Source organism: Delphinus delphis, chromosome 13, assembly GCF_949987515.2.
Source record: "Delphinus delphis chromosome 13, mDelDel1.2, whole genome shotgun sequence".
In the NCBI taxonomy this organism is placed as follows: Eukaryota; Metazoa; Chordata; class Mammalia; order Artiodactyla; family Delphinidae; genus Delphinus; species Delphinus delphis.
The window spans coordinates 66,537,757-66,558,560 of NC_082695.1; the positions used below are offsets into that span (position 1 = coordinate 66,537,757).

At 39.1% G+C, this 20,804-nt stretch overlaps 1 protein-coding gene across 1 annotated transcript in view; it reads left to right on the forward strand.

Moving 5' to 3' along the window:
- ME2 (malic enzyme 2) overlaps positions 1 to 9,585 on the forward strand; it is a 54,241-nt gene extending 44,656 nt beyond the window's left edge. The window contains exons 14-16 of the mRNA XM_060029074.1: positions 5,438 to 5,508; positions 6,008 to 6,106; positions 8,726 to 9,585. Of these exons, the coding sequence (XP_059885057.1) occupies positions 5,438 to 5,508; positions 6,008 to 6,106; positions 8,726 to 8,893 (338 nt within the window). The 3' untranslated portion in view covers positions 8,894 to 9,585. The remainder of the gene's footprint in view (positions 1 to 5,437; positions 5,509 to 6,007; positions 6,107 to 8,725) is intronic.
- Positions 9,586 to 20,804: the final 11,219 nt, after the last annotated feature.

Genomic DNA, 20,804 nt, shown 5'->3' on the forward strand with positions numbered 1-20,804 from the left:
TGTCTTCCCCCCCCCCCCCCCCGCCTTATTTCTTTCCTTTCATTATTTCTGTTTTTCCCTTATGGAACTTGTGTTAGACCATGGTCAAATCCCTCTGTTGCCCTGACTTGTAACTTTTATTCATATTTTCACCTCTTACCTTTTTTGTTCTTTAATATGGGGGATTTCTGTGGTGTTTGTTAATTTATCTGTATCTGTTTTGGTTTCCTTTTTCCTTTTTTTTTTTTAGCACTTCTAGTGTATGTTTTGTTTCAACAGTCTTTTTTTATTGAAAATTTCAAACATATACAAAAGTAGAGGGAAGAATGAAATCCCATGTTCCATTCTCCCACTTTTTGGCAGTTATCAATTTGTAACCAGTGTTATTTAATCTATACTCCCACCCACTCCACCTTCACTGGGTTATTTTAAAGCAAATCAGAGACATCATATAATTTCATTAATAAGTGCTTCAGTATGTGTCACTAAAAAAAATAATTTTTAAAAAATTAAACATAACCATAATAGTGGTATCACACCAAAGGAAATAAATAATAATTGCTTAATATCATATCATCAACTCAGTAGGTTCAAATATTATTTTTCACTCGCAATACCTTTTCTTGTCATAGAATAACTTTTTAATAGCCACTTTTTTTTAAGCTTGCAGCATCCTTTCAGATCTCTCCTGAGAGTTATTAAGATTCTTTTAAATATTTCTTCCTTTGTGCTGTTTATTTTCCAGAAGTTTCTGGTAATCCTTAGTTTATTCATTTTAATGAAAGAATTATGTTGAATAAAATAGTGATTTGGCATGAATTTCCTTTGTACTTGTGTCTTTCTCCTTGTGGGCCTCTCCCTGAATAACTGACCGCAGGCTCTAAGATTTTAGGACAGATTTATCGCACACATAGGCTGGCATCAAGGAAGCACGTTATTATAACTGTTGTTAAAATAAAGATTTTGGGCCTGTGAATATCCTAGTGCACTTTCGTCCTTTTTCTAGTGCACTTTCCTCCTTTTCCCCCCAGCAGAGTGGTTGTGTAGAGTTCTGCTCTGCTTGTCTCTTGAAACCTAGCATCTGTAACAGAAACTCTGCCATCACTGATGATCCCCTTGTAGAACTTGATAATGTTCAAAATCAGTCTGTTCCATCCAACAGTATTTCTCTGGCATAAAGACCATGAAAATAATACTTCTCTGCTGATTTTAACAAAGCCACTTTTAATATCGTATTTGACTAACGGAGAATTCGGCAGTTGATTACTTTTATATAACATTTCAATGTTCTAACTTTATTAATAACAGTTATTAGGACTATAAATATAGACAAAAGAATGACTTGGTAGCAGAGGTTAAAATGGGCTTAAAAACAGGATTGGCCAAAAGAACGATCAAAAAGCAGTTAAAAACTCAAGGCTTTGGAAATGTTTGAATTACCTACTCCAGCAATTATACCTGGATGAACAACACAATTAAAACCTAAAAGGGCCAGAGCCTTCCTAATCAGGAAGAAGTGACTTAGAGGTAAAGCTGTGCTTTTCATGGAGAGAGGTCAAGAGTTGGGAGTCTGGCACCTGTAAAGGATGGGATGCTAGTGAGCCACCTCCCACTTTGGGCTGCAACCTTAAAGGACTGTACCTTGGCGTGTGGGTATAGTTTGCACTTGAGGTGATCTGGAAAACCTCAAGCCTTTGTTTTGGCCTACCAGCGCCCACAAGTGCCTGGCGGAAGCAAGCAGAAGTCTTCTCTGGTACAAGATAACACTATCCTATTCCTCAAGTTACTTTTACAAATAAATTTTCAAATACAACCCTAGTTAAGAAATAAAAGATAATGAAGCACATAAAGAGACAAGCCAACACAAGCCAAAAGTAGCAGATACAACAAAAAGAAAACTCGGGAACTCTAAATATCAGACAAGTGCTATGAAACAAATACGCTTATTATGTGTATGGGATAAAAGCCAAGCTTGAGAAATTCAGCCAAGTAACACTAAATTCTGCAATTGAAAAATACAATAAATTAAGAACTCAGTGAATGAGGCTTACAACAGATTAGACCAAAGGAAATTAATAAACTGGAAGATAGGCCAGAAGAAAGGATCCAGAGACCAAAAAAGGGGGGAAATACAGAAAAACAGATATATACCGTTAATTGATATACATCTAATTGAGGTCCCAGAGAAAGAAGAGAGTAAGTAAAGCAGAGGCAATAGTTACAGGCCTCATGGCTGAGAACTGACAGATGACATCACTACACAATATTCAGGAAGCTCAGTGAAATCCACATGGGATAAGTAAAAAGAAATCTACATCCAGTAACATCCTTGTGAGGCTTCAGAAAACAACAACAAAGAGAAGACTGAATTCAGCCAGAGCAAACAGATTTCCTTCAAAGGAATAAATTGTCAGGCCAACTGACTTCTCAACAGCAACAAGAGGTCAAAAGACAATGGAGTGACCTGTGTGAGTGGTTTCTACAAAATACTTGTGAAGCTAGAGCTCATTACACAGTGAAAAGCCCCTTCAAGGATTAAAACAAAATGAAGATATTTTCAGAAGAGGAAAAAAAGAGGATTCACCATCTGCGGACATGTAAGAAAGGAAAGTAAATTCTAAAGAGTATTCCTTAGGCAAAAGACAAGTAATCCCAGCTAGAAGTTCAGAGATGTAGGAAAGAATGAAGAGCAAAGAAAGTTGTGAATGTTTGAGTTAAACAAAAGGAACGTTTTATGTGTTGGGCAAAACAATAATGACGTGGGATTTTGAAAGATATAGAGACAAAATTAAAAGGCACAATAATAATAGCTTATCGGTTACATAGAGTTAAACTGTTAGGAAATCCTAACTTCCATTGTCTGGCAGGAGGGCAAACTAAAAATTAACATGAAACTTTGATCAGAATGCATGTTATAAATTTTAAGATAACCACTAGAAGACTAGAAGAACTTCCAAACTATGATAAGAGAATATTAGGGGAGGAAATGAAATGATTTTTTTTTTTTAATCCAAAAGGCAAGAAAGAATAGGAAAGGGAATATGGAACAGACAAACGTAAGAAGACAATAGATTTTGCCCCAAACATTTAATTAACTACATTAAACGTAGATGGAACGAATATTCAACTTAAAAAAAAAATTATCTAGAGGCTGGGTTAAAATAATGAAGCTATTAACCACCGTGATCCTCTTCCCATCCCTGAGTAACTGAGTTACCATACTTCCCCACTCTGGCCAAAGACTGCTGGGATACTCTTTGAATAGTGTGAAAACCCGAATAGGGTTTGCCGTATTCGTGCTCATAGCAATCAATTTTTTAAGTTCCTAACTCTTACATATGAGAAACACTCAAAGGAAGGGATTTTAAGGAAAATCCCTTATATGAACAGTTTATTTCATAAAAAAAAACTAAATAGACAAACAGAAAAAAGCAGTTTAGGAAAAAACAGATTATGTGGGGAAATGGAATGTTAAAAAAAAAAAAAAAACTATCAGTATCCTCATGGAGACAAATATTCCAGACACAAGACAGAATTTTATTTTTAAAAAAATTCGAAAACAAAAATGAGCTCTGGAAAATGAAAAGTTTGGTAGGAGGATTATAAGAAAAAGTTGAAGAAGTCATCTGGAAATAGAGCAAAGATCAGAGGATGGAAAATAAAGAAAAGAAAATTAGAGGACTAGTCCAGGAGGTGCAATATCAGAAAGTAGGAATTTCAGGGAGAGAGAACAGAAAAGTGGAGGGAAGGAAATTATCAACGACTTCATGAACATTTCCCCAAATTGCAAGACCCAATTTCCAGATAGGAAGGGCCCACCTACCAAGTGCCAAATATGGTGGGCGAGAGTAATGCACCTCAAGGCACACATTGTGAAATTACAGAACATTAGGTACAAAAAAAGATCCTACATACTTCCAGAGATGCAACAAAAAGATAATTGTTGAAAAAGGATCTGGAGTCAAATTGGCACCAGACTTCTCACCAACAATGCTGGAAGCTGTGAGGTATTGAAATAATGCCTTACAATTCTGAAGGAAAATTATTTCCAAATTAGAATTTTAAACCCAGACAAACTATCAAATAAAGTGGAAGGTAGTAAAACCGTGAGAGTGTGTGTGTGTGTGTGTGTGCGTGTGCGTGTGTGTGTGTGTGTGTGTTGGGGTGCTGGCGGGGGCTCTTCAAAAATGCAAGATTTCCAGAAATGTATCTCCTATGCACTGTTTTTCAGAAAACTACTGGAGAATATATCCTACCCAAAAAAGGGAGTAACAAAAATACTAGGAAGAAGTGAGATTTAGGAAATGGGCTCAACTTAGAAGCAAAGGGAATCCCCATGAAGATGAAGAGAGTTTCTAGGATGACGGCTCCATATCTGGAATGGAGAGCAACCAAGCCAGACTGGAGTTTCAGCAGAGATTTATTCTCGAGGATGAAATTAGAGAAATGTGAAATAGCTGAAATTACTAGATGATTTAGACAACTAAATGAATAAGTGTCTCAGCATGAAATAATTTTAAGTACCGAAAAATCAAAGGAAAAAGCAGGACAATAACCTTAGGGAAAACAAAAAGGCAGAAGAGGAAAAGTTAGGATATAATGTTAATACACGGCTCAGCTGTGAAGAGCACTTATGAAGTCATAATAATACAAACACTGATTCAACCAAAATTATGCTCTAACTATATTGGTAAGAGGGCTGGAAATGTGCAAGAAAGCTAAATACTTATTTCCAACAGGAAGGAGTCGGTGATCTCCAAAACTCAAAGTCAATCAGAAGAAATAGAAGCAAACTGTGAGAGAGAGAAATACTAAAATAATCAGCTAAAAGAATTAAAAGTAGTTACTTCTGCAGAGCAAGAAATGGAGGATTAGAGATGGACTGGGAATTGATTTTTTTTAATTCAGTATCAACATTTTTTTTTTAATATTTATGTATTTTTGGCTGCGTTGGGTCTTAGTTGCAGCGCACGGGCTCTTCCTTGTGGCGCATGGCTTTCTCTAGTTGTGGCGCGTGGGCTCAGTAGTTGCGGTGCATGGGCCTAGTTGCCCCACAGATTGTGGGATCTTAGTTCCCCAACCAGGGATCGAACCCCCATCCCCTGCATTGGAAGGTGGATTCTTAACCACTGGACCACCAGTGAAGTCCCGGAAATTTATGTTTTTGTAACAACTGTGGATGAATTGTATGCATTTGTAATTTTGAAAAATGTGAAAACTAAATTGAGAAAAGCCATTTGATATTTCTAAAATTGTTTCTTCTAATAAGTAAGAATTATAACAGTTAAAGATCACTTAATTTTAGTGCTCAGATTTATCTTGCCTGCTTCACTGTTTGAAGGGGCTGTTTGGGGTAGGGGTGGGTTACCATTAATTTGCTTTAAATCTAGGAATTTATTTGCCTACTTTCATAATTGGAAGTGACCTTACTAAGTAAACTATTTAAAATGTATTCCAGGTGTGGCTTTAGCTGTTATTCTCTGTAACACCCGGCATATTAGTGACCATGTTTTCCTAGAGGCTGCAAAGGTAAATGTTTTAAATATTGTTTGGTTATTTTATAAAGGATGAATTATAAAGCTGAATGGATCTTAAAAACAGAGAGAGAATGGGTTAAATCTGCCTTATGAGTGGAAAGGAAGTTACTCATCCGTTGCTTTTTTGATTTACCTTCTATTTTGCATAAAATTAATTTATCATTTTTCCAGTGTTGGATTGTAAGCTATGAATCTTTTCATAAATACTGTACCTGTATTACACATATCTGAAAGTAACGTAATTGTGACAGCATAGATAAAATGTCTTTAAATCTGATTTTTTAAAAAGTCTTTAAATCCGGTTATTTCTTTACTGTTTAGTGGTAAACGGTTTTAATTTCTGCAGTGGTTTAAGTGTATTCCTGCTAGAAATAAGGAAAACATGTTACCTGTATTATTCTCTGCTCCCCCAACCCTTTCCCCATTTTATTAGTCCTTATTATTCTGTTATTTAAGCAAACAAAAGTAAAGTTCTTTTTTTTTCTCTTCAGGCTCTGACAAATCAATTGACGGATAAAGAGCTAGCTCAGGGGAGACTTTACCCGCCACTTGCTAATATTCAGGAAGTTTCTATTAACATTGCTATTAAAGTAAGTAATAATTTATACCTCTTCACATAAATTTTAATGGTGTTTTCTTCATGCAAGTAACACAAGTTCATTAGAGAAAAATCAGAAACATTTAGAGGGTGCAAAGAAATTTTAGGTTGCTCATATTCTTACTACAGAATATAACTCACATTTGTTGCCTTCTATTGTTTTTTCTTCCCAAACACATAATAAAAACGCACACACATGCAGTCACCTGTGCCTGTTTTTAAAATTGGTTTCTCACTGCGGTTTTTTCCACTTAATATACTGTAAGCCTTTCCCCAGGTAAATCAATAATAATTCTCATGATCACTAATGCTTCATGGAATTCTCTTTGTTATATCATAGTTTGCTTAACCATTTCTCTATTTTGGGGGACATTTAAGCATCTTTCGTTTTGTTAGAAATAATACTGTAGTGAACATCCTTAGATAAGTCTTTATGTGCATTTGTGATCGTTTTTTCTTAAGATAAATTTCTAATCCTAAGAACAAAAGGATTAACATGCTAAGGCCTCTGATACACATTGCCAAATGATTCTTTTTTTTTTTTTTTTTTTTTTTGCGGTACGTGGGCCTCTCACCGTTGTGGCCTCTCCCGTCGCGGAGCACAGGCTCCGGACGCACAGGCTCAGCGGCCTCTCACCGTTGTGGCCTCTCCCGTCGCGGAGCACAGGCTCCGGACGCACAGGCTCAGCGACCATGGCTCACGGGCCTAGCCGCTCCGCGGCATGTGGGATCTTCCCGGACCTGGGCACGAACCCGCATCCCCTGCATCGGCAGGCAGACTCTCAACCACTGCGCCACCAGGGAAGCCCCAGAATACCTTACTATTGTAAAACAACTGAAGAATTTAGAGCCCAGAATTAGGATGAATAGAGTTCAACTTGAGAATTACAGGATATTACAGGTGGGACAGATTTTGGGATGTATCAGTTGGTTAGATTACTGGTGTGTCCGCATGAAAGGTAGTACATGGGGAAATAGACGGAGATCTGTGCTGGGGTTGGTATAGGAGCAGAGCCCCCAGGATCGTCTCTCTTCCCCCTCCTCCTCTCGTGTCCTGAGGCTTTCCTTTTTAGGAGCCACGGGATTAGGTGAGCAGACAGTGCTGTGTATCTGTCGCCCAGCACCACCCACAGCCACTGGGCAGCCCCATATAGTCACCGGTCACCTGCCACATGCCTGCTTGATCAAGGACGACTCCCTCCCATCTCAGGCCTTGCCCCCAGCCTTCTCTGTGGGTACAGATATGTTTCCTACAACAGACTGGGCAATACAGTTGACCCTTGAACAATGCGGAAGTTAATGGCCGACCCTCTGCGCAGTCGAAAATCTACATATAGCTTTACTGTTGGCCCTCAGTTTTCCGAGGTTCCGCATCCACAGATTCAACCAACTGGGGATCACGTAGTACATATTTAGTGAAAGAAATTCACATATAAGTGGACCTGCACAGTTCAAACCCGTGTTGTTCAAGGGAATTCTGTCTCAAAATAGAGTGAGGTTGAACTCCTAAGACCAAGGACTATCTTGGTCTATCTAATTCCCTTGGAATTAGTTCCAAGGGAACTATCTAATTCCCTTGGAATGGGAATTAGAGGAGGAGAAAGACATAATTGTTTGATTTTTTTTTTTTTTACCACGTATCACTGCATTGTTTTAAAGTTAAAATTAAACCATAACTTGAGAACTTAACTAGATGACAGGCACCATGCTACCCTGTGCGGAAGCTCTTCATACTACCCCATCTTACATCAAAACAGAGAGTCACGGGCTTTATCTTCACCACCAGTCATTGTGTGTGGCTTGCCACAAAGATCAGAAATTCATTCAAGCCAGTTTAGGTGGGAAGTAACCTAGCTTAACTGTTCAGGGTCTGGGACCTAGAATCAGAATGCTTTGGGTTTGAAACAACAGTTCTCACTTTAAATAGCTTGGGCAAGTTACTTAAACTCCTCAAACTTTTGTGTGCTCATGTATAAAATGAGAATAATAATAGTACTTGTGTCCTAGGGTTCTTGGGAGGATTAAATGAGATACCCACGTAAAGCACATAGAACATGCCTGGCACTCAGTGATGGTGGTGGTGAGTTGCCATGTATAGGTTCTAGCCCTAACTTTACTTGACCTTATAGTTCTAGTGTCCAGCACCTGATTTATAATAATTTCTATGTCTTTTAATTCAAGTTCTAGAGGAAAAACATCTGGCTCACTTTGGGTTAGATTTTCACCCTAGCCCAGTCACCTATGACTAGGAAGTAGAGTCTCCTACACACGGTCTCAGCAGGGCGGTGGGGAGGGACACAGGTGGGGCGGGCTACCAAGTAGGTCTGCTGGACCAACACACGGTAGAGCTTAAAATTATTGAAGTATTAAGGAAATGCTGATAATAATTCGGGGGGGGGACTTTAAAGTCACTTTAAAACACATTGAACTTATGGTGAGACTGCAGATGTTTTTACCTTTTAATAGTATGTGAATGTCTTGAAGTGAGTCAAAGTAATGTTATTTTTTATTATGAAAAAAACGCCATTCTTCCAAATTCATTACTTTGTGTTTTAATAATACTTTTTCTCTTAAATGGGGAGTCTACACAGTAATCTTTTTTATTTTTCAGGTTACAGAATATCTATATGCTAATAAAATGGCTTTCCGATACCCGGAACCTGAGGACAAGACCAGATACATTCGAGAAAGAATATGGCGAAGTGAATACGATTCCCTGCTGCCGGATGTGTACGATTGGCCAGAGCCTGCGTCACGCCCTCCACCAACAACGGAATAGAAGCACACCACTGATAAACACTTTCCATGCTTCAGGGACTCCTTTCTTCAGACAAAAAGAGAGGACGTTCTCAAATTTATGGGTTTTTTCTGTGTTTTATTCTCCCCTACCACTTTGCTTATTTTTTCCCATGAATCTCCACTTCTGTCTGTACAGGATGGACCTGTTGACTACATTGTTAATGCCCACCTGCACCCTGAAATCAGATAACCATTATGCTTTCATTCTGATTTGTAGCTCATACCACATCAGAGATATTAAAAAGATACTTGCGAGTGTCTTCATTTGTGCTCCTGTTCACTCTTGCCAAAGTATTTGCTATTTACTATTATAGCTAATCATCTTCTCTCACCCAGTTCTTCTAGGGCTACTAAAATAGAAATTTACTTCTGTGGATATGAGTACAGAATTTTGGGAAGAAGCCAAATTTAACCAAATTCTAAGGACAAATTGTCAGTATCTAAAAATGTCCTTTTATTTCTGCTTCATTTTACCTTCATGCTCTGAAATTCCTTTTCAGTAGATAGATCAGGAAAAATCTACTCTATTATGTATTTTCTGGGACTAAACTGAGGCTTAACTATAACGTGGGAGAAATGTGAAGTACTGCCGCCTTTAGACAAATAAACTAGTCATTGTTTTCAACAGTGTATAAAAATCTCAGTGTAACTTTTTAAAATAAATATCTTAAATTGCTTCAATTTTGCTCTTTTATTGCCCAACGAGAAATTCAGGTTTGCTTATTATGAAAAACACATATTTTTATTTTCTTCTAGATGATTCTAAAGAAGGGGGTATAGGATACTTGATGCATAAATTATGATTTTTGACAGCGTGTGACCTAACAGATTAGCCATATGTTTCACATCTAAATGAGTCATATTTAGACTCATCTATGAGTCTATACCCTTATTCCAGTAGTGATGCTCTTTATTACTTGATATAATTTTGGAATGTTCATATGATACATTCCTTTAACTGTCATTAGTAGTGACAACTCTTTCTCCATTGAAGATGGATTTAATTGTTTGAAACCACCAAAATTAATTTAGAGCTAAGTGGGAATGAATAAAGCAGGTGTTCAGACCAGTAAATGTCATTTTTAATCCCAGTAAAATGGGTAATAACTGGCTAGTGAGACCAGTTTTCTTATGTGGCTTACACATTGGAGAGTTCCTACAGAACAATCCCAAACATTTTGAGAAGTAGTATTGCTATATATGAGCCTAACATAGTTTGCTTTGGGGGAACAAACAAAACTTAAATGCCCATTCTAGAATATTAACTACGAAAAATTATTCATAGCTACATATCAGTGGGCACATTATTTGATATTTCCCTCCACAGTCCTTGATATGTTAGATGTGATATTCTGCAGGGAGATAAAAAGGCTTCATTTTTATGTTCCTGTCTCCTTTTACCTATAGGTAGAGATTGATTCACAATAATTTTGAATATAATTCAGTGTTTTTAAGAATGCTCAAAATAGCATTGCCATTTGGAGTATGGGAAAATGCAGTTGGTTAAATCCACTTAATAGATGAGTAAAGTCAGAGGTATGTTATATCATCAATCTGTTTTGTAAAAAAAGCAATCAGGTCACAATTGTTTTTTTCAATTAAGGATGAAAGGTTTATGTTTCTCATATTACCTTTGTCAAAACAAAATCATCCACAAAAATATTTTCTGTGAAATCTTGATTTTAGTTTAACATTACAAGTAAAATAATTACAGACCTGTTTTTCACCTAATGCTTATTGAAGACGGGAAAATGTAGAATTAAAGTAATTTTACTAAGATGTTTGCTTATTAAATATGCCTAATACAGTATACATGGAAATTAAAAATATTTTAAGGAAAAAACAAGGCCAAATGGCATATAGCCTGCTTGCTTAAATAAGACAGAAATCATATTTATACTTTAGAAGCTACTTATTATGTGTTATTTACCAACCAGTATTTTAAGAAGTAACAGTTTTTTGGATACAAATTAAAATGTTTTAGTATATAAGCTAAGAATACAGGCAGGAGCTAACAGCATGGTGGGAAGGGAGGTGGCATAATGGCAGCAAACTGGAAAAGAAATGGACCCTCTATGGAAGCTTTTACCCAGCGAAAAGGTAATTAATTTGAAAAATAGCAATGGACAGTCATTTTTATTCCTTTGAAAAAAGAAGAAATTCTGTAGATTAGTCTGTCACATTATTTAGTGGGAAAAGTGAGAATACATAATTTTCTAATCTGAGACCACCCACCTGTACTGTGAAATAAATTGGATAACTAATGAGGGTAAGGTTTATTGACTATAATGGGAAAAGTGTTAAAGATTTTGGTTAAAACCTTAAGGGATGGATTCTTAACCAGGAAGTTGCCACCAAGTCACTGTGAAGCTTTAAAATGCAGATGCCTCTGCCTCCTCCTTTAAGGCCCCCTGGACCACCTGGAGCAGGGCTGTGGCAGGTGTATTTTCAGTAGGTCCCCAGGTGATTCTGGTGCACACACTTCCCCTCCCCTCCCAATCACTGTCTTAAAGTGGATGTCCAAATCATGTGGAGAGCTAACTAATTCCTCCTGCTGATGCGGTGGGTCTGGGGTGGGGCCTGAGATCCTGCATTTCTGACAAGCTCCCAGGTGATGCCCGTGCTGCTGGTATAGAGAACACACTGAGTGGCACTGCTCCAGAGTACTGAGTGTGGTGTGCGTTTAAGTTTAGTGCTCAGATAGTATATACTTTCTCTGAAAAAGAAAACTGAAATTCTGTTCTTTCATCTATTTTTTGTTATGTATAACTTACCTAGGATGTTCATAAGAACAAAAATACAGAACTTTTAAACAGCTTATTCTGAAAATATGTAAATAGAACATTGTTCAATTCTAAATTAGATTTTAAATATATTTGTTAAGGAAAACCTAGCAACTAGTTTTCATTTATAAAAGATTATCAAGTGGACATTTGTTCTCCGTTATTATTTGTCTTATGATATGACTTACCCTATCCTTTGTCTTTTCTTTCTCTAAATTATCAGCCTCTGGAGAAATGAGATTCTGCATTCTCCTTTGATAAGGAGTTGCTAATGACTTAAGACCAAAGCATAACAATTATCAAGGGGTATGGAGCATTATTTACTCTCAGATAACTGAGAAAGCCCAAAGGGGAGAGTAGAGGAGTGGGAGAAGTCTTGCCTTAGAAAAAATACTTCATCCAAATGCTCCTGTTGCTTTTCCCAAGCCCATTCAGTACCCCTCAAAAATAACCTCTTCAAACTTTGAACAGCTCCAAGGTTGAATTCACCAAAATGGAAGCAGCTCTGTTGCGCATACATACTTGAGAACATTAATATAAAGCTCAAAGCTCTCTACTGGGATTCCATTTAAAGGGACTGTCCTAAAGAATGAAGTAACACCAGTATCGTAGTTCCTCTCCACAGGTGCAGGTACATTGCTGACTTTATAGAAAATGGCAGAGAGATTCATTATCTACTTTGGCTCTCAACTGATTTATGATTTGTACTTTCATGTACATCTAGATGTTAAAATGAAATAAATCCTCCACAGACAAGCTAAATAAAGTAACATACTTAATATTTAAAATATTCAAGACAATTTTACTACAGAAAACTTACCTCTCATCTGAAGTCAAGATGTTTTAATATAAGTGGACAAAAAGCTCAATGCTTTGTTCCAAATTTTATAAATTAATCTGGGCCTAATTAGGACAGGACTCTTATTGCATAATTCCCTTAATCCTTGCCAGCAGTTTCTCAAATAAACCAGTGATTAGATTTTAAAATAATAATGATTTTTGTTACTTGGGTATGGAAAATAGTGCCTCTCAAAGAGAAAAAGTCAGGGTCTGGAAATGTGTACAGAGTTCAGTGACGTAAAACACAAATTAAGTCAAATGACTGGGATGCTTTGTATATTTCTGTAGCAGCTTTTTGCCAGTAAACTGACTCTTTGATATGGCTATTTAATCAATCCTGTTTTTCCCAAATAAAAACTTATTTTCCACTTTGCTCTTTGGGAAATTACCCCTACATTCAGCACACTTTTAAAAGTTTTAAGACGAAGGGGAAATTTATGGGTATATACTCCCCAATTTTCAGTATGTCCTTTTTTGTTCTAGGAAAACTGTTCCCCTTTATTTTCCTAATTTTAAGTGTACGTTCTAGCAAATCATTGATTCCTACATAGTCACTGAATTATCACCAACACGTTAGGTATGTTCAGTTAGCAAATGATGATAAACTAAATTTTATGGATAGCACCTACTCTGCCGGGCATTGTCCTAAGCAGCTTACATGCCTCAGCGTATTTAATCCTCACAACCACCTTCTGTCACTGTGCCTCTTTTACAGAGAAGGATACAGATGCTCAGATAGGTTTAAAAGATTTGCCCAAGTTCTCTGCTGGTGAGAGGCAGAGCTGTGTGTCACCTTAGCCCTTCTCAGGGAAGAAGGGCCTCTGTGACTGGCGATTTTATCTGGATCTTAAATACCTTATCTTCAGGAATTGTTATTTCAGATGAAAATTGTTCACCTATTATGATATTAGTCTTAGGTCCTTTTTAACGTGTTTTACCAGTTCATGTGATTTTTACTTTTTCCCATTTATAATTCAAATACAACATAAACCTATTTAATTTGTTAGTCTTAAGCATTTTAAGTACTAGATGTAAACAAAAGATTTGGTTTTGAATTTGATAAATTACACCAAAAATTCCAGCTCAAAAAAAAAAAAAAAAATTCCAGCTCACTAACATCTTTTGATTTGCTAATCTTCACAAAACCACCAACTGCTATCACTCTGTGCAAATCAGTTTCAATAGTGCTTATACACTTTGTATCTTGACACCTACCAATGTCGATATGAATTGGAATTGTAAGATATATTTTTAATTATGTCTATTGTATTACATCCATATCTATAACTTCTTCCACTAAAAGGTCATAACAGAAAGTAGTAATATAAAAATATATGTGTGGAATAAGGAATTTCTGAGATCTATTTTAGCTAAATATTTGACAAAGTAAAATTTCTGCCTAATGTTTTATTATACTTTGCCTAATGACCTTTAACTGAAATTAAAACCATATTTTGCAATTGATAGTGTTTCCTTTGATAACGTCCCAAGCATTCATTATTGACTTGAAGGAAGCCACACGTAGCAAAAGTCATCGCTTACCCTTTCTCACCTTTGTATTTAAGATAAAGAGATGGAATAAGCCGTCTTCTGGTAATAGCTTATGGGAATACCGGTTTAAGGGGAACGCCTTGTGTAGAGTGTATTTTACCAGACTGACTTACTCTAGATGGTTCCAGGAGTCAGTCTAAAAACTTCCTAATGGTGTGAACTGTTTTCTTCTCATTTGTTATAAATTTCTTCTCATAAATTCTACTGAGATGTGTGTATTTTCTTTTTTTAAATTGAAGTATAGTTGATTTACAATGTTGTGTTAGGTGTACAGCACAATGATTCAGTTTTTATATATACAGATATTCTTTTTCAGATTCTTTGCCCTTATAGGATATTACAAGGTATTGAATATAGTTCCCTGTGCTATACAGTAGGTCCTTGTTGGTTATCTCTTCTAAATATAGTAGTGTGTATCTGTTCATCCCAAACTTCGAGATGTGTGTATTTTCTTAATAAAATTTTCATATGCATCAGAAATGTATGACCTTGTTTTTAAAGGCTGCTGTATATAGGGCACTCCTAAAACTTGGTATTATTATTATTTTTTTAACATCTTTATTGGGGTATAATTGCTTTACAATGGTGTGTTAGTTTCTGCTTTATAACAAAGTGAATCAGTTATACATATACATATGTTCCCATATGTCTTCCCTCTTGCGTCTCCCTCCCTCCCACCCTCCCTATCCCACCCCTCCAGGCTGTCACAAAGCACCGAGCCAATATCCCTGTGCCACTAGCTATCTACCTTACTACGTAAAACTTGGTATTATTTTAAACCTTAAAACACATGCACACTGCAGAATACTTGATCCCTTGGGACTATGCTGTTAGACTGAAATTCACTGTGGAGCTAGTCGTGCTCCCCATTTTTTCATTTCCTTCTGTTTGGTTCCCTACTCCCTTTCTCTCCTTAGTTTGTTTAATCAGAGGAGTAAAGGAATGAGTTCTCATCTCTTCCCCCTACCGCATACAGATTCTAAGACCCTAACGTTAGAATACTAAAGCAGGAAAACTGTATGTTGATTTTGTGATAAAGGGGGAAATGGTATAATAGCTCATACTTACCGAGTACTTCCTTCAAGCCAGGCACTGTTCTAAGTACCTGATACCCATTTCCTCATTTAAACTTCACAACAACCTTATGAGGTGTTAGGTACTGATATTTTTCCCATTTTACAGATGTAAGGTCTGAGGCGCAGAACTCTTAGGGTCACATAGCTACTTAAAATGGCAAAGCCACTATTCAGAGCGCTTGCGTCCTGTTTTGACAAAACTCCGATCCTGTTTAAACTAGATTCTCCACATCCTCTGAGCACAGGCTGAGCAGCACAACACGACTATAGAACATCCCAGTCGTGCTCAGTCAAAATCACCAATTTCAAGACACCCTCAATGTTCCTGGCACTTGCCTGTCCAGTGACTGATATCTTCCCTGCTGTCAGATTCCCTGATGTCCTCCCACACCCTTGCTCTCAAGACAGCTTTGCTTCCCATTTCGCAGACAAATAAGACGATCAGAAGAGAATGTCCTCAAGCTCCCCTTCTCCCCATCTCCCCAGGAACCTTGAGAAAGTGAAAAGCAGCAGCTCCTAACTTCCAGAAGCTGGCCTGATACTAGGAACTCACAGCTAGGCCTCGGCCGGTGCTCTCCTGTTGAATGGAAACCATCTCACATCAGACAAGAACATCGACATCAGACAAGGCCGCTCTGACCACAATGGATCAAGGCCAAAACAAGGCTACTCCACCATCACGTCTACACACGGACAAACCTAAGCATTGTCCAAACCACAGAAATAACCTCCCTCGCGCCCTCCCCCCGGCCCCGCATCCTGGCTAATATGCTTGATTACGATACTTTACCAATGACAGTTTTAGCCTCACTCTAGTCTGCATTCCCTATAGAAAAGGTTTATCGAGATAATCAGTCATACGTGTGTCCCTGCTTCCTGACAGCACCCAATCCAGAGCGAACCCCGGCTTCCATGGGCCCTCTGCAAAACTACCCAACGAAACCCCGAATCTTGTAATAGATGCTTCCTAACACACTCATACGGACACCCCAGAGTTCCCCATGTGTGCGCTCTCCCCAGCTGCAGTGAGTGATAAACCCAACTTGGTCACAGTTACAGCTGTGCTCCTGGTGCTTTTTGGCTGGAGGGCAGTGCCAACCTGCATCTGCATCCACATGCTTAGGAATGGGCCACACTCCTGTCAGCCAGGACCAGCCCCCCACTTGGGCATGAGGTACCATCTCCTCTCACCTGCTTAAGGGCCTTGCTCATCAATTCTCCTCTCTCTGCATCATCCATTTTCCCTCTATTGGATCACTGTCATGCTGACTGGGGCCGGAGGACTCCTGACCCTTCTCCCCCTCCAGCTATTGCCCCAAGTCACTATTCTTTAAATCAAAACCCTTCAATACTTCCTCTATACTTCCTGACTTCCATTCTTCTCCTTCCACTTGCTCTTGAACCTCTCCAATCAGGCCTTCATAGCCAGCATCCACAGAAACCTACACACTGCCAAATTCAAAGGTCACACTTTTACTTTAATTTTACTGGATCCGTAAGCATTTGTCACAGTTGATCACTCCCTCCTTTTCATTGTTATTATTTTTTAATATAGATATAATTTCAAACTTATAGAAATGTTGCAAGATCAGTGCAAAGAACTCCCAAGCACCTTTACCAAGATTCACCAATTGTTTATATTTTGCTCTATTAGTTTCGTCATTCTCTCTTTCTCTCTCACTATATAAATATTTATTTGCTGAATGATTTAAGAATAAATTGCAGACATGATGCCCCTTTATTCCTAAGTACTTCTGTGTGCATTTCCTAAGACCAAAGGTATTCTCTCACATAATCACAGAATAGGATTCTTTATGTATAGTATCATGTCATCTGCAAACAGTGACAGTTTTACTTCTTTTCCAATTTGTATTCCTTTTATTTCTTTTTCTTCTCTGATTGCTGTGGCTAGGACTTCCAAACTACGTTGAATAATAGTGGTGAGAGTGGACATCCTTGTCTTGTTCCTGATCTTAGAGGAAATGCTTTCAGTTTTTCACCATTGAGAATGATGTTTTCTGTGGGTTTATCTCTGTGCTTCCTGGACTTGGGTGGCTATTTCCTTTCCCATGTTAGGGAAGTTTTCGACTATAATCTCTTCAAAGATTTTCTTTGGTCCTTTCTCTCTCTCTTCTCCTTCTGGGGCCCCTGTAATGCAAATGTTGTTGCATTTAATATTGTCCCAGAGGTCTCTTAGGATGTCTTCATTTCTTTTCATTCTTTTTTCTTTATTCTACTCCATTCTTCTGCTTCAGTTATTCTGCTATAGATTCCTTCTACTGTATTTTTCATTTCGGTTATTGTATTGTTCATCTCTGTTTGTTTGTTCTTTAATTCTTCTAGGTCTTTGTTACACCTTCTCGATCTTTGCCTCCATTCTTTTTCCGAGGTCCTGGATCATCTTCACTATCATTATTCTGAATTCTTTTTCTGGAAGGTTGCCTATCTCCACTTCATTTAGTTGTTTTACTGGGGTTTTATCTTGTTCCTTCATCTGGTACCTAGCCCTCTGCCTTTTCATCTTGTCTTTCTGTGAATGTGGTTTTTGTTCCACAGGCTGCAGGATTGTAGTTCTTCTTGCTTCTGCTGTCTGCCCTCTGGTGGATGAGGCTATCTAAGAGGCTTGTGCAAGTTTCCTGATGGGAGGGACTGGTGGTGGGTAGAGCTGGCTGTTGCTCTGGTGGACAGAGCTCAGTAAAACTTTAATCCGCTTGTCTGCTGATGGGTGGGGCTGGGTTCCCTCCCTGTTGGTTGTTTGGCCTCAGGCAACCCAACACTGGAGCCTACCTGGGCTCTTTGGTGGGGCTAATGACAGACTCTGGGAGGGCTCACTCCAAGGATTACTTCCCAGAACTTCTGCTGCCAGTGTCCTTGTCCCCACGGTGAGCCACAGCCACCACCCCCTCCACCTCTGCAGGAGACCCTCCAACACTACCAGGTAGGTCTGGTTCAGTCTCCTATGGGGTCACTGATCCTTCCCCCTGGGTCCCGATGTGCACACTACTTTGTGTGTGCCCTCCAGGAGAGGAATCTCTGTTTCCCCCAGTCCTGTCGAAGTCCTGCAATCAAATCCAACGAGCCTTCAAAGTCTGATTCTCTAGGAATTCCTCCTCCCATTGCTGGACCCCCAGGCTGGGAAGCCTGACGTGGGGCTCAGAACCTTCACTCCAGTGGGTGGACTTCTGTGGTATAAGTGTTCTCCAGTTTGTGAGTCACCCAGCCAGCAGTTATGGGATTTGATTTTATTGTGATTGTGCCCCTCCTACCATCTCATTGTGGCTTCTCCTTTGTCTTTGGATGTGGGGTATCTTTTTTGGTGAGTTCCAGTGTCTTCCTGTCAATGATTGTTCAACAGTTAGTTGTGATTTCGGTGCTCTCTCAAGATGGAATGAGAGCACATCCTTCTACTCTGCCATCTTGAACCAATCTCCCTGTAGCTAAGTTTTTTAAGAGAGCTTTGAATTTCTTTTACTTTATATTTTGATTTTATGACTAGAACAAATGAGCTGTAAAAAGTTATGAGATGATCAGGAAAATTTGAACAGTGACTGTATATTTGATGATGTTAAGGAATTATTGTCTTTGTATGATAATATTATGGTTGCATTTTTTAAAGTCCTTATCTTTATATTTATATACTGAACTATCCACCATCATTATACAGAGATGAATTTTTTTAAAAAAGAAAAGATCCTTAAATGCTTTTAGAAGTGTTTATGGAAAAAATGATACTGTGCCTGGAAATGAAAATAATCCAGGGTTTTTTGTTGCCTTTGGAGGGGCAGGGGTTCTAGATGAAACAAATTGGACCAGGTGTTACTAACTGTTGAAGTTGAGTGACGATTACACATAATGGTTCATTAAACATTTTCTCAACTTTTGTGTATGTTAAAAATTTCCCATAATGTAAAGTTTTAAAAATGAACAAAAAGCACTGTCCGGTGTTCTCTAAAGCCATAAGAACCTCTGAGGAGTTGTAAGAAACCTTGATTGGGGTATGGGTGGTGGGTGGCAGGAACCAGCCAGGAACCTCTGGAGTGGGCAGATCTATGGAGGGTACCGCTGTGGGGAAGCCCTAGCTGAGTTGTGATCGAGACCTAGCTGTAGAATGTGTCTTCCTGAGCACTTCTTAGCTAGGCAAGTGTCAGAATAAATAACGTTCAAGGTCCAGTTTTTAATACTTTGCTAAACCAGTCCCCACACAAACAAATCCACCTTATTTTTCCATTTCCAGAACACTAATCCAAGTCTCGACCATCCTACAAGAACCAGTTCAAGTCTGTTTCTTTTTTGGGGGGGTGGGGGGCACCTAGCGCAGCTTGTGGGACCCCTTGGCAGTGAAAGCGCAGGGTCCTAAGCACTGGACTGCCAGGGTTTTCCCTAACCCTGTCTTAACTGAGTGATCTCCCTATTTCTATCGTCTTATCACTCCTTTTGGCTTCTCTTTTGTTCCCTCATATTGTTAGTGGCTTCCTGATACCTCTTTTCCCAACCTCAGTGTATGCTCCTAAAACCAGGGGCCATGACATACTTAAAAAACTCTCTCGGTCTTCCCTGGTGGTGCAGTGGTTGAGAGTCCGCCTGCCGATGCAGGGGACGTGGGTTCGTGCCCCGGTCCGGAGGATCCCACATGCCGCGGAGCGGCTGGGCCCGTGAGCCATGGCCGCTGAGCCTGCGCATCCAGAGCCCGTGCTCCGCAATGGGAGAGGCCACAACAGTGAGAGGCCCGCGTACCGAAAAAAAAAAAAAAAAAAAACTCTCTCAGCACCAAAAATAGTACTATCTACAAAGTCGGAGCTCAATTAATACTTGAATAAATAAAAGCTTTGAAGAGGCCCAAAAGTAAATGATCTAATGGTTTATTGAGCAAAGCAGTCGGGGTCGGGGGGCTGGGGTGGGGGGAGGATGGGATTTTGATCCCTCTATCCAGGTAGTTTTAAAAACCTCACATCCACAGCACTTCTATTCCTGTTATGAAGCTGTTGGATACTTTGACCACTTTGAGCATGTGAGCAAATACCAGTGCATCTAGCACTGCATAGGAGCATGAAATTTTTAAATTATTATTATTTTTTTTGCCTGCGTTGGGTCTTCGTTGCGGTGTGCAGGCTTCTCCTTGCGGTGGCTTCTCTTGTTTCAGAGCACAGGCTCTAGGTGCACGGGCTTCTGTAGTTGTGGCATGTGGGCTCAGTAGTTGTGGCTCGTAGGCTCTAGAGTGCAGGTTCAGTAGTTGTGGCACATGGGCTTAGTTGCTCTTCAGCATGTGGGATCCTCCCGGGCCAGGTCTCGAACCCGTGTCCCCTGCATTGGCAGGGGAAATCTTAACCACTGCGCCACCAGGGAAGTCCCAAGCCTGAAATTTTGAAAATTGGGATTTAAATCAGTGACTGTTTTCCCCGTGGTTTGTAGTTACTACATGCAGTTTAGGCCCCGGCTCTTCACTCGCGCGTCCAGCAGGCAATGCTGTGCGTTCACTAAGTGAACACACCTGCGACGGTCGTGCGTGCACAGCATAGGCAGCCTCAGATTTTCAGCAAACATTCCGCTGTATCCCTGGAATAGCAAAGTGAAATGGAGCGGAGACTCAGGATCTATAGTAACGCTGCTATGAACTCTGATTCTAAGGCAGCGCAAGCTTACA